Source organism: Vidua chalybeata, chromosome 15, assembly GCF_026979565.1.
Source record: "Vidua chalybeata isolate OUT-0048 chromosome 15, bVidCha1 merged haplotype, whole genome shotgun sequence".
Classification (NCBI taxonomy): Eukaryota; Metazoa; Chordata; class Aves; order Passeriformes; family Viduidae; genus Vidua; species Vidua chalybeata.
In genome coordinates this window covers 7,527,586-7,540,662 of record NC_071544.1, presented here as the reverse complement: position 1 = coordinate 7,540,662, position 13,077 = coordinate 7,527,586, and the positions used below count along the sequence as shown (strand labels likewise).

At 43.8% G+C, this 13,077-nt stretch overlaps 2 protein-coding genes across 2 annotated transcripts in view; one reads left to right on the top strand and one right to left on the bottom strand.

The window, feature by feature from the left end:
* Nucleotides 1-866: 866 nt before the first annotated feature.
* Nucleotides 867-7,884, top strand: CCNI2 (cyclin I family member 2; the record flags this gene model as incomplete). The annotated part of the gene is given in 8 exon segments (XM_053956915.1): nucleotides 867-938; nucleotides 2,257-2,391; nucleotides 3,333-3,386; nucleotides 3,388-3,405; nucleotides 4,530-4,670; nucleotides 5,700-5,930; nucleotides 6,767-6,916; nucleotides 6,918-7,884. Coding segments are annotated over 8 exon segments (1,035 nt in total), but the record flags the coding sequence as incomplete, so codon positions are not given.
* A 3,760-nt stretch (nucleotides 7,885-11,644) lies between these two features.
* SEPTIN8 (septin 8) overlaps nucleotides 11,645-13,077 on the bottom strand; it is a 34,812-nt gene continuing 33,379 nt past the window's right edge. The window contains exon 10 of the mRNA XM_053956402.1: nucleotides 11,645-12,830. Coding sequence (XP_053812377.1) covers nucleotides 12,776-12,830 — 55 coding nt within the window. The 3' untranslated portion in view covers nucleotides 11,645-12,775. The remainder of the gene's footprint in view (nucleotides 12,831-13,077) is intronic.

Here is a 13,077-nt window from a genome sequence, read left to right as displayed (position 1 = left end):
GAAATGCAGAGCGGTTTCCAGAGGATTCATGTCACTTTGGGTTATTTAATGGAACTGCCGAGATAATGGTGTGAGCTTCCAGAAAAAAACTGTGAGGAAGCCCACATTCACCACTCCTTGGAAAGAAAAGCAGGAATTTTTAATCCAGTAAAATCTCTTTTCTGTTGTTAAAGAGACATCATATTGTAAGCCTTGAAATAGATTCAGGCTGGATGTTCTCATTCACTTGGTACTGATGCAATTCAGAGATGTTTATTTCCTGTAAATACTCCCCTTAGTCTGGAGAGGGGGATTTCCAAAGTGGTATCTCCAAAGATTAAACTGCTCTGAGGAAAACGTTTAATTGGGAATTCATAAACCTCCTAAGAACAGTCATCTTTAACCCTTTGTATGGAAATGGTAAGCCTCTATTTGCCAGAAACTTGAAATCAGGTTATAACAGGTTGCAGGGTAATAGCTTGGCAAATGGAAAGCCAAATGTGTGAAACAGGATAAATGGAGTAATCTGGACTGCTTGACCCAAGGTTTCTCTAGCCATTACACAGCCCAGGAGTGAAGAAGCCGGACTGTGTTGTTGTTCAGCCATCTGACATGTTTTCTTTCATCAGGAACTTCCATGGAAAATGCTTATCGGAATTGCTCTGTCTGCAAACAAACAAGTCCTGTGGCTGCTTCTCAGTTTTCAGCACTGGAAAGGCATCAAAAGAGGAAATCATCCTTAGTACAAGGAGCTGGGATGTTTTATAATTTTGTTTGTTTGTTTCTGTCAGTGGCTCCCATCAGGAAACTGGCTCAAACAGTTGCCATGAAGTGTCCTGGACATATAGAGAGCTCATGACTTTTTTTTTTTTTTTTTTTTTTTTTTTTTTCTGGAAAATGCCTTAGCCAGAGAGGCTGGGATTTGGAAAATGCCAGTTTTCCAGAATCCCACCATGAAGGTGGGATTCACATCCTCTCTTGTCCTCTTTGGAATTCCCTAAAGGACTCTGCAATGATGCAGTGCTGGTCATGCCATCTGATTCACCTGAATGCAAAAGTCATCCCTCACAGGTTAGGCTTAAGGAATGGAGGGGGAGGAGGGTCTGTATTTATCCCATTTTACATTTTATTGATGCCTTGTATAAAGCAAGGGCTTTGGATTTTGCTCTAGTTCAGTCAGAAAAGTAGTAGTTTTGGGAAATGTGAAATAGTGTGGGATAATGTGGTAGGGCAGGTAAGAGCAGACAATTGATGGTAAAACCATAAATTTGACATATTAATTGTGTTCAGCACTATCTGTGAATTTCATCTGTTAAGGTGGGAGAAGATGGAATTCACTGAGGCCTAACAGAAACCCAGCCCCATTCCAAGCTACCTTAGGAAGCTACAAGATTCCATGGCCTCTGTGTACAATGCAAAACAATTCTGCTTGGCTGCTTCTGTAAGTGCATCAGCACCATGGAAGAATGCACAGAAGTGCCTTAACAGCCTTGTCTCTTCTTTGCAATAGTCTAGAAATGCTACTTTTTGCCTAGTGCTTTTACTACCAAATTAAGCAAAACAGTGAAAACAGATAATGGGATGAGTAATATTAAATAGGTTGATGTTTAGTCTTATTTGTTCTGTGTAGCTGCTTGGCCTTTTTACTTCTCCTACAACAATGCTCAGGTGTGTTCCATGGCTCCTGGGTGCTATTCTCACAGCAGCCACGGTCCTCCCATTCACCTGAATGCAGCTTCAAATAAGATTTAAGAAAGAAAAAACTTAGTACATTTTGCCATGTACCTTTGAGAAGTCACAAACCTGGCTCTTTTCCCAACACTCAGCAAATTCAAGAGCTATTAAAACTCTTGCAGAGTAAGTCAAAACCTAATCCTGACTGCAGTTTCTCTGTTGAGGCTGGCTGAGTGGAACATGTGCTGCATCGAGGCTTCAGCTTTCCCAGAGTGGGAATAACGAGCACACTCAGGACCTTGTATATAAGATCTCAGTTTGGGAAGCCTGGGTGCTTCCCCACTCAGCGGAGTACCAGGCCTGTGTAAGCACAGCTAGAGCCAGATGGGTTGGGCAACACGAATGAGTGCTTTAAACTGCTCCAAAATGAGCCCTTGCCCTCCCTCTTTTGACACAGCTGACAACTTCCTTAATTTCAAGCCTCCAGCCATCTAAAATGCTAATTAGAGCACTTAAAAAGATTTCAGTCTTCCTTTGGAGATATGTTAACAAAATCATCAAAGCACTAACTGTATTTTTCTTCTAACTTTTCCTTCCCCTCAGGGCACAGATATCTCTCTGTCAGGTTACAAAAAAGCAGTTCTCTGGATTGCAGAAATCAGCTCCCAGTTCCAGTTTTACCCATAAACGTTCGCCTTAGCCACCAGCATCTTCAACAGGCTGTTGGCATCAGTAAAGGTAAAGATTTCTGTCAGCTTTTCCCTGTCTAGATTACTGACTGGGAATGTAAGGAGCATGTAATCAGTTTATACACAAAGCAGGGATGATGTTTGGCAGTAGATTTAGGGAGCAGTCAGGGTCATTGCTGGGAAAGGCCATTAAGCAAATATATATATATACACACACATATGAACTTGAGTGTTCGATGAGGTTCCACTGACCTCATTAGAATTGTTTGTGTGAACTTAGTCCAACTGCTGTGGTAAGTACAAAGAACTCATCTGGTTTTCTCTGCTAAACAGAAATGACTCCCATTATCACTTTTAATATTCTGGGTTTTAGATTACTATTTTTAATTAAACGGTGGGGCTGTTCTTTTCTGCCACGGAAGCTACAGCAAAGGTAGGAATTGAGCTGAGCCTTGCAGCTCCCAGTTCTATATAGGTTGATACTGGCTTATAGAATCACAGAATCATTAAAGTTGGAAAAGGCCTCTAAGATCATCGAGTCCACCATTTGACTGATCACCACCCTATTAACTAAACCATAGTACTGTGTCACATCTAGTTGTTTCTTGAATGCCCCCAGAGATGCTGACTCTCCTACCTTCCTAGGCAGCCTGTTCCAATGTTTAATAGCCCTTTCCATGAAGAAATTCTTCCTGAAGTCCAACCTGAACCAATATCTGAAAGTGAGGAGCAACATTGCAGTGTAAATACTGTGACATTGCCGAGTCTAAAAGTTGTGAGAGACATGAATAAAAATGGCACCTGTAAGAGGATTTATTCTGCTTCACTTTGAATTTTCTTGTTCTATTTCCAGCTTCTGTAGCTAAACTAATTCAGAAGCAACTGTAACTTAAATGAAAGTTTGAAACTTGTGTATGTATCATAGAATGACAATTATTTCCCCCAAGAGTCTTATCTTCTTTACTCAGTGTTTTCTTCTTCTCCCTTCAGGCCCAATTAAAATATCTGCAGTGCATTGCAATTTCCTGTCTTGTCCTTGCAGCAAAAAACCAATGACGATGAGGTCTGTATGTTTCATTTTAAACACACTAAAAGTAGTTCATATTTCCAGGTCTTTCAACAACTTTGACATAATGAAAAAATGTCAAATTGTTTACCCTAAGTAGTCCTAAAGAGGTGAGAATAGCATTTTCAGTCCTATTTCATTGTTGCTCCAAAGAATTGTGACCTTTAGGGATGAAGGACTTGTTTTTGTTTTGTTTATGTCATGGATGTGTTTGTGTCCTGCTCCCAAACCTCTCTCTCCTCTTTTCAGAATCCATGGCTGACAGTAGAGCTTAGTCTGAGAGGACAATCAAGATGCACATCAGAGGGCTGTAATTCCCATGCTGTAGCTCCTGGGAGGGCACAGCAGGTGTGACAGAGCAGAGGCTTTTCAGAGGAAGCTTTAAATAGATGCATTTGCTCAGAGCTAAAACTGGTTTCTGAACCCAGTGAGGAACTGACTCAGGTCTGCACCTCAAGATGAGAAAGTAAAGTCAGAAGCTAGTGAGAAATTACACAGGATATCTCTCATGGTAAAAATGCAGTGATAGACTTCTGCAGGCACTTACAAGCATTAGCTAAAAGCATTTCAGATTGCATTCCTCCTCTTTCCTTCCTTCTGCTTTGCAAAAGAAGAGGAAAGCCAGGAGCTGGAGTCAGATATACACATCTCTTCAAACAGCCGCTGTGGCAGTGAAATGTTCTTCGCAGCCTTTCTTAGGTGGTGTTACAATGAAGTTACTGATCTTTTCCTCTCAGCTACAAAGGATAAGCTGTGCCAATGACCACAGGAAACAAGACAACCACAGCAGGCCTTGTAAAACAGGCTGACAGGAAGCCTCCTCTGAGGAAAACTAGTGGTAGCAGGGAAGGTGCATCACTGATGCCACACTGGGGAGGCTCGCAGCAGCATTCTTGCTGTGGGCTGGGTCCGCAGCAGCTGCCCTGGGGTCAGCAGGGACCACTCTTCATTTAGGATGGGAGGTACCTAGGATGAGATCTCCTGAATGAGCATTCTGCTTAACAAAAACTTGTGTAAACTGGTCAGGTCCCTTCACAATACAGAGAAGCGCACACAGCACTATATAGGACGTTGGTTTCTTTATTTATTTTTTTTTTTTAATTTTAAAAATGTTTTTACAGGTAATACCATCAGTGCAGACGCTAGCGGTGCAGAGCAGATGTAAGCACTCTCCAGCCGAGATCTTGAGAATGGAAAGAATTTTACTGGATAAGCTTCAGTGGGATCTTTACACAGAAACACCAATGGATTTCTTAAACATTGTAAGCACTACGTTTTGCAATGTTTTTTCTTTAAAGAAACAACTCCTTATCAAATAAGACTAAAAAACACAGATGCACACACACACCCACTCACACATCCTTCCCAAGATGCTTGGCAAACTACCTATTTCCTATCTATCTTCAAGCCTTTTAAAGAATATTACAGAAATTATATTTTAATTTTTTTAAATTTTCTACTATTTAAAACCTTCTATTTTGCTCAAAAAAACTTACTCTCATCTTTAAAGGAGAACTGAAGGGACATTAAAAAGATTCTCATAATGCACAACTATATGCCTTCTTTATTTTTTTTTAAATACAAGCTGCAAAAATATTTCTAACTATTTCCCTTCTATTAATACTGTACATACAAAGCTGTCAGAGTTTTGCTACATTTCCCACATAGGTTTTTTTCTTAAACCATTTTCCTTTTCATCCTACTAATTATTCATTTATGCAATGAGAATACCCTGGTCTGGCACTTAGTTCACATTGCAGTTACTAAACATTTAATAGAAACAATTAAACTTCGTCTTCAAGAAACGATCATGTACTAGTAAGGCAAAATTCATGTGATATGAACATATCCTGGATCCCTATTTTAAGGTTATGTGCAAATATTAAGCCATTTTAGGCTGCTGATTGTTAAAACTGCCTTTCCTAGGTCATTGTTTCCTTGGTGAATTCAGAGTGCAGTATTACTGGTTTTACTGGATTTGGAGCTGCTGTCCTGAATTGAATCTCCTGGATAGCATTCTGGATAATGTAGAAACCTCAGAAATTGTTAGGAAACATAGACCTTGTACATTCATTATCACCTCAAAAAAAAACAGTTCAATGATTGGCAAGTACGAACACAAAACACACAAAAAAAATGGTGGGGGAAGCCTTCAAGTTTCCTGATATGAGATGAAATTCATCTGTACTTCTGGGTGATGACATGAAAACATAAACTTCACTAACCTCTGCTTTTCTTTTCATATATATATGTGTGTATATATATATATGTACACTTTATCTTCTCTGCAGTTCCATGCCATGGTGATGTCCAGCTGGCCCCATCTCCCACCCAGACTGCCTCAGAGGAATCCTTCCCTCCACGTTGCACTCTTGACCAAGCAGCTGCAGCACTGTATGGCCTGCCACCAACTTGTGCAGTTTAAGGGCTCCACGTTGGCTTTGGTGATCATCACCTTGGAGCTGGAGAGGCAGACTCCTGGTTGGTTTCCTGTTATTACTGATCTGCTAAAAAAAGCACAGGTAGGAAGCAAAATGGCCTTTGGTCACAAATCCTGAAGGCAGGACATGATAAATGAATAAAGCCATGTGTATTTACAGCCAGTATTGCATTTCAGCAGCTCCTGAGACTTGTGTCCTTGTCCTGCCTTTGCTGCAGACCTTGCTGGTGCTAACAAAAGGGAACAAAAGTGCAGTTCAGGGGTGGGACTGGGGAGAGGGATGTCCCTTTGGCAGGGAAGGGAGGGTTCCAAATTCTTGGCCATGTATGCCTGCATCCTGAGCCAGGAGAAATTCTCTCACAATGAGAGAGCCTGAGAGCACCTAGAAATCTGCCCAGTTTCCTCAGCCTCCCTCTGAACACTGAGAAAACTTTTAAGTACAGTCACATAGGTCTAAAAATAGAATCAGTTTGACTTCTAATGATTCAATACAAGCTCTATATTTTTTCTTTCTTTTTAAAGCTTTTCCCCAGTTTCATAAAACACATGCCTTTTAAGAGAGCACACTTAGAAGGCTAAAGACCCAGGCTGTCAGCTTGCCATCCACCCATTTTAAGGTCTTGAATTTGTCTGAAATAACCTGGCCTCCTGCTATCCCTGCTGCCTTCTGTTTCCTGCAAAGAGGAAGCACTTGCCCAGGTTCTGTGTAGTAGAAGGAGTAATCACAGTTATAGGAGTAGTTACCAGGAGCTCCTGGATAAGTGTTTTCCATCAGGATCAACAGCATATTGCTGCTATGCATCTACTGAGGCATACAGCCTGTCCCTGCCCTCCCCCTAATTACAAAGTGACAGGAGCAGTGGCCAGACAAGAGTCATTTATCCAGAACTTACAACAAATCTGCATCTTTCTTTACAGGTGAACAGCACTGAATTAATCCACTGCAAAGAGCTTGTGGATCTAGAGTTAATGTGCTTGCAGCCACCCAATGCTGTTCATATTTTCTATCCCATCAGCCAAGGTGTGCAGGGCCATCCCAAGGCAAGGCTACCCTGCCATCACCCTTCTGGAACAGAAAAGCCCCCAACAAGGGAGGTTGAGGGTTGCTGTGAGCCAGCCTGTTTCAGCACCTTTCACACCTACTACAGCCCAAATTCCTGATCAAACCACTGAGACTGAAGAATGCTGTGATGGATTCAGACACCTGCACAGTGAGGATGGGGAAGTGAGTGCTGGAAGGATGAACACAAGAGGCTCGTGCCCTCAACTGAGCTGTCCCTGTCCTCCCCTACAGCCCCCCTAACAGGACTAGTGGAGAATTACTGCCTTGGAAGCAGCACCTGCAGAACCAGCAGGTCCCAGCAAACAGAACAGCCAAAACAACAGGGCAAAAGTGTCACTGTGCTTCTCAGAGGATAAAGACACTTTGTAGTATCAGTCTATTTTTTATGTCCTTCCTAAGCAGTGTGTGCTACCCCTCAGTTTTAAGATTATGTAAAGACAGAAAGCTGGGGAGGGGATGGACTTGGTCACAGTCCTGCAACCCAGGGATCCAGTTGGCAGGCAGCTACAAACTTCATGGAGAACCAAATGCCTCAGAGTTTATTTTTAAAACAGCCATGATGAAGTTTGACAGATTGAGCCTTTCATCCAGCTCATACTATTGTTCTCTCATTAGAGCTAATCTGGCTTGGCCCATGGGAGCTGAACAGGAGCTGCTGTCGAGGAATGGGCAGCCCCCACTGCTGCCTCTGCAAGAGTTCTCAGATGGAACCAAGGTTTTGATTCAACAGTGAGAAGCTTGAATCAAACTTCCAGTTTTCCTTAAGGCCTTATCTTGTAATCCAGGGGTCTGGGATCTGCTTTTTCCTGGTTAAGCCATTACAGACTCTATCACAGTTACTTTGAAATGTGGGAGATGACTTCTTGTCTACAATCACCATTGCCTTGGGCTCCCACCAGCATGTGCTGGTCAGGATTTTAAAATTTATTCTGTTTTACCAGACTAGACAAAATAAAATGCCTTTAATAATTCCCCTCCACCACTACAACCACATTATTTCTTACAAATTGCTTAATCTTCATAGCAAAGTGGTTTCACAAAGGTCAGATTAAACCACTCTTGCACTTTAAAAAACCAGCTTCACACATCCTTTAAAAATTAGTGGAGGTTTTGTTTTAAACAATAGGCATTTTTAGATGATTGTTACCCTAGCTTGAGGGTATAATCCAGCCAGTATGGGATGGGTAACAGCACCACACCTGCCATCCTGTCACGGAAGAGGAGGGGGGTTCATATGGACTGGCACAGGCTAAATACTGAGCAGGTGTCTCATGTAATGGCGTGGGATAAATAGGAGACAGAGATGGAACAGGAGCAAGGAGACAATGCTGTGTAACAGCAGAGCTCATCAGTGCAAGAGGAAAGTTTCTGGCCTTCTCCCTTCTTCATTGTCTTATCTTGTAGGAGAGGAAATCCTGCACCAACCATGCAGGACTGATGTGCTGAGCAGCTGTTCACGCTTTCTCAAGTGTTAAATTTGCCAGAGTGAGCTCTGTGTGTGAAGGGAGAAAGCCATGCAGCTCTTGAAACCACAAAGGAAGTCCCCAAGCGTTCCAGTAGCATCCAGTAATGGAGATTTAGTGCAAATAACCTGTGTGAACAGACATGACTTGAACCAGCAGTGAAAGCCACAGAATTCCCATCAGCCAGGTCAAAGCTACCTCAAGCTGTGGATGCTGTGCTGAGGGGGGGCCCTGCCCAGGCCTGGGATGCTGCAGGAGCAGGACTTGGGGCTGGTTTAGACCACATGAGGTTTGTCAGGTCCCCACATACTCAGGGGTCAGGCAGCAGCATGCCTGGAACATGCTATTTATTTATGCTACCACAGGGAAAGTTCTCATTTAATGGTAGGGCTCTTCCCTCCTCCTGAGCAGTACCTTCCTTTTCTCTCACAAGCTGTGAGTTGACTGCCTGGCTTTTGCAAGGAGGCGAGTTATCTTTTATAGTTTCTAAATAAAATCTACCTGTTCTCTGTGGCCCTGGAATAGCCCAGCTGAAAGGTGATGCCCACACCAATCCCTGCAGATAGCTGGGCTGTGTGATGGGCTCTGCTTCCCTCCCATCCCTTTGCCCTATCTCAAGCATTGTCACCAGCTGTGTGTACCCGTGGAAGTGCCAGCAGCAGAGTTCTACACACAGTAATTAACATGCTGTAACTACACCACAACAATCATAACCTTGTGTTTTCCCCTCACAGCTGTGAGCCTATGGATCTAGTTCTTGCCTACAGCTGGATGACGTGTTAAAACCTGTGAACAAACTTGCTTTTCAAAATCTCTGCAGATCCCTATGAACATGCAAAAGTATACATTAACAGGGGTTAATTCTAAAAATAAAGGCAGTGGTGGAAGGCCCTTCAGGGCTCCATGTTCCCAATCAGGGTGCAAGATGCTACACTGGGATGGGAACAGTTCACCTGGAGCCTGCTTGTGCTCCCAGGACACACTGCTGCTCCTCTGGCAGTACAGCTCCCTCCCACACACCTATTCCAGCACTGTAGTTACCAAAAAGGAACAAATATTTCTGTCTGAACTTCAACAGGCGAAAAATGTCACTTACCTTTTCATTCTGCCATTGCTCAGAATGGAGCTCCTACCCCAAAGAATGAGCTGCCAGTACAGGAAGGAGCTGCTCTTGCACAGGACCATTCTTGTTACAGGAGCTTTTTGGATAGTGAGAATAGCACCAATTCTCTTTTTTCCTTGCAGAACAGGGTCAGAAGCTTTAATACCTTTCCCCTCCCTGCCTGGGCAAGTAATGAGTGACAAGATGAACACTCCCCACCCACAGCAGTGACAGGAACATTTATTTTGCCCAGTGGGAGGATGACAGCTCACCTTTATGCCTACCTGTTTGGACTGTGTACAACATGAGTTTATTCCAACTACAGCTCAACTCACCACTGCAGATCCCATTTGCTACACACCAGCTACTGGTGAAAATGTGCCAGATTCAGTGAGTGCTGGCACAGGTCTGATGTGGTTATGGCTAGCTCTGTGAGAACTGTTGTTTTGGGGAATATTCACTCCCAGAAAAACTACAGAGAATGCTTACAGAGTATTTTCAAAGAGCTCTGACCTGGTAAAGTTCCTTCCCTTGGGGGATCTTGGCCCAGGTGAGGCATACCTCTCAAACCAGATTCTTCTTGTTGTTGCCTCAATTCAGTCCAGATTTCCAGATGCCTGAAGCTACCACCACCTTGTAAACAAAGCTGCAATTACACCTGAAATCCCCTATGGTAAGCACCCACAGAACTGTTTTCTGTGGCTGTTTTAAACCACCTACAGAAACAGCAAAGCATTTCATATCCTCCCATCCACCACAATGTCCCCCATTCATAATCCCCAGCTAAAGGAACCGTGTCACAGCTCATGCAGTTGCCCAGAAACTATTGCAGGTGAGGAGGGAGCTGCCCCATTTCAAGACAGCACTCACTGTCATATTGTCAGACACACTGACAATAAACCTGACTCAGTGTCACTAATTGTGGAGGGGATGACCTAGGATAAGAATTCATTTACACAGTTGCACAAATAAACAAACTCCTGTGGTCAGAGAGATCAAGAGACAACTGCAAAGGGAAGAATAATGCAATAGTTATACCTCATTTGTGGCATTGCATCTCTACAGTTGTTGGTTTTTTTCTCCTGCTAATTGACTTTGGTGTGTTAAATTGAATTTGAGCAGTACTTACAGTTCAATTCTTTAGGAAGGCAGAACAGTGCACTGAGATGGAGAGATGCATTCACTTCTGGCAGGTCTCAGAGCCCCCTTCCATTCCTCCTCAGCAAGACAACCAACTGGAACCCCCCTGGTGACCTAACTATGGTCATGACAAACAACTTAATCAAATCTTCCGAGCAATTTGGAAAAAGAACAAAAAGCTTCTATTCCCAATTCACCTATCCTGCTGGGAATCTACTGACAAAAGCTCCAAGTTGGATGAAAGCTTTGCCAAAGGAATTAGGCTGGCCTCAAATGAGAACACAAGCAAGTTTAAAACAGTCCTCAAAGCAGCAGCAAAGGCTGTATCATAGCTCAGCCTGATAGTCACACACAGCTTCAGCTTTCCCACATTCTGTGCAGGGCACCACAGATGTGAAGACAGACAGAGCCCTCCTAAGAGACCTCCAGCTCTGAATTCATGGCCCCCAAGACACAGCTGTGTCAGACCCTGGTGCTCCCCACCCGGTCCCACTTCCCCTGACACAAGTGGTGTCTCATCCCTGCCCACTGTGGCAGCAGGGACAGGCAGGGATGAAGAACATGGGGTGAACATGTTTGTCACGGGGTTTCATCCCTAATGCCTGCAAGAGGCAGCAGTCTCCACAGCTTCTCCACGTCTCCAGTTTAGTCCTTGTCAGGCCACATAGCTGTTACAGCTGCAATCTATTTCCCAGTTCTGATTTAGGCTAAGGGCATCCAGAGGGTTTAGAGACTGTCACTTGTCACACACCCTAGGGACAGGCACTCAGGACCTCCAGCCTCTCTGTCTCTTGGGATGTCCCCCATGGGAGCCTCGGAGGGCTCCTGTCACATACACCCACACTCCCCATTCTCAGCCTTTGTCCCACTGTGGTCACAGCACCAGCACGAGGTGAGACTTCTTCAAACCTCCTGCCAAAGACTGGTTTTGGCCACTCCTGCCCTCCCAGCCTCGGGGCAGTGGGGAAAGCAGCAGTTGGGAAAAAGAGAGGGAGACTGGGGACAGCAGCTGCCAAGACACAGGGGTGCACAGGGGACATCACACTTTAATCAGAGGGCAATGGGGTTAATGAGGGGAAACTGGGATCACAGAGGGACAGAGGACATTTTTTCTGGTTATACCTGGTGTACAAACCATGGTTTTAACAGATGTTTGTTAAACAAGTCAGTTTTGTTTTTATTCAACCCAGCTTTGGTACAGGTCATTCCTGAGATTCATTTACAAGGCTGTTTAAAACAAAGATAAACTGGGGCCTCTCCCTGTTCCTGTGTCAAGTTACTGGGGCACAGACATCACACTTTGTTTTTCCCTTTTCCTTTTTCTTAAGAAGAGCATTTGTGTAAGGGGAAGTCAGTCTGTTACAAACACAGAACTTGCACCAGGAACACAGAGTCTCCAGCTTCAAACCATTTCTCCTCCATTAATAAATAACATTTAGTTGTGCTTTAAAATGGTTCCCTTCTCACCCATCACATCCCAGAGGGACGAGCAGAGCCCGGACTGGCCAGGCAGGGTTACCTGGCCCCAAAAGCAGCAGATGGGAGGTGGGCAGGGAGCTCTGGGGAAGGGGTTACGGTGTGAGGCACCACGTGCAGCCCTCAGAAGACTAAAGAGATGAAGGTTGGGGCATTTTGGTTAAAGAACCTGTAAGTACACAGAAGCAAGCTGCACAGAAGAGTTACTGTTATGAAAGGTGAGAATCCAGCTGAAAGACTAGGGATGTCAAACTAGGGATGTCAGGTTAGGGACATCAGGTTCCCCAGTTACACCCCAAAACCAGACTGAGGAGAGGACCTGCAGGACCCTGTTACCGCAGCAGCTCGAGCAGCAAAGCTGAAAGCTCCTCACACTACCCCAGCTTTGTCCCTCACCTCTCTGGAGTCAGTGGTGTTAACTCCCTTGGGGTAAGAGCCCCAAATAAGCATTCTGGATTTAGTGCCAGCCGTGCAGCAGCGTGAATTAGCAGTTTACCTTTTGGCAGGTATCTTGGATTTCAACTTTACCAAGAAACCTGATTAAGCAAACTTTTCCCCATCAAAAGACATGGTGAATTTTAGTCCTTGCTACATATTCTCTTCTGTGCAATATATTGCAAGCTTAAAGGTGTAAGCACCAATTAATTTCTTCTGCATGAGATGTTTTGGCCTTAATAAATCTTCTAATTAACATATCTTCCTGTTGTTATGGAGTACGCACTGGGAAGACTAAAGAAGCTATAGAAAGAACAAAAGAGAATCAGTGTTTAAGTTTCAGTTATTTACATTAAGTAAAGACAGCATGAAAGGTCAAAGCACCAATCTATTGTACAGACATTTGAGTTTAACCCATTGCAACTTGGAGAAGCTCTCACAGCTGCCAACATCTTGTTTGGAACTGGTAATCAAAGGATTGATTTAAAATCTTAATGAAAAGACTGTGATGGAACATGAGAAAGGACTGCTGAGGGAACATGAGAAATTC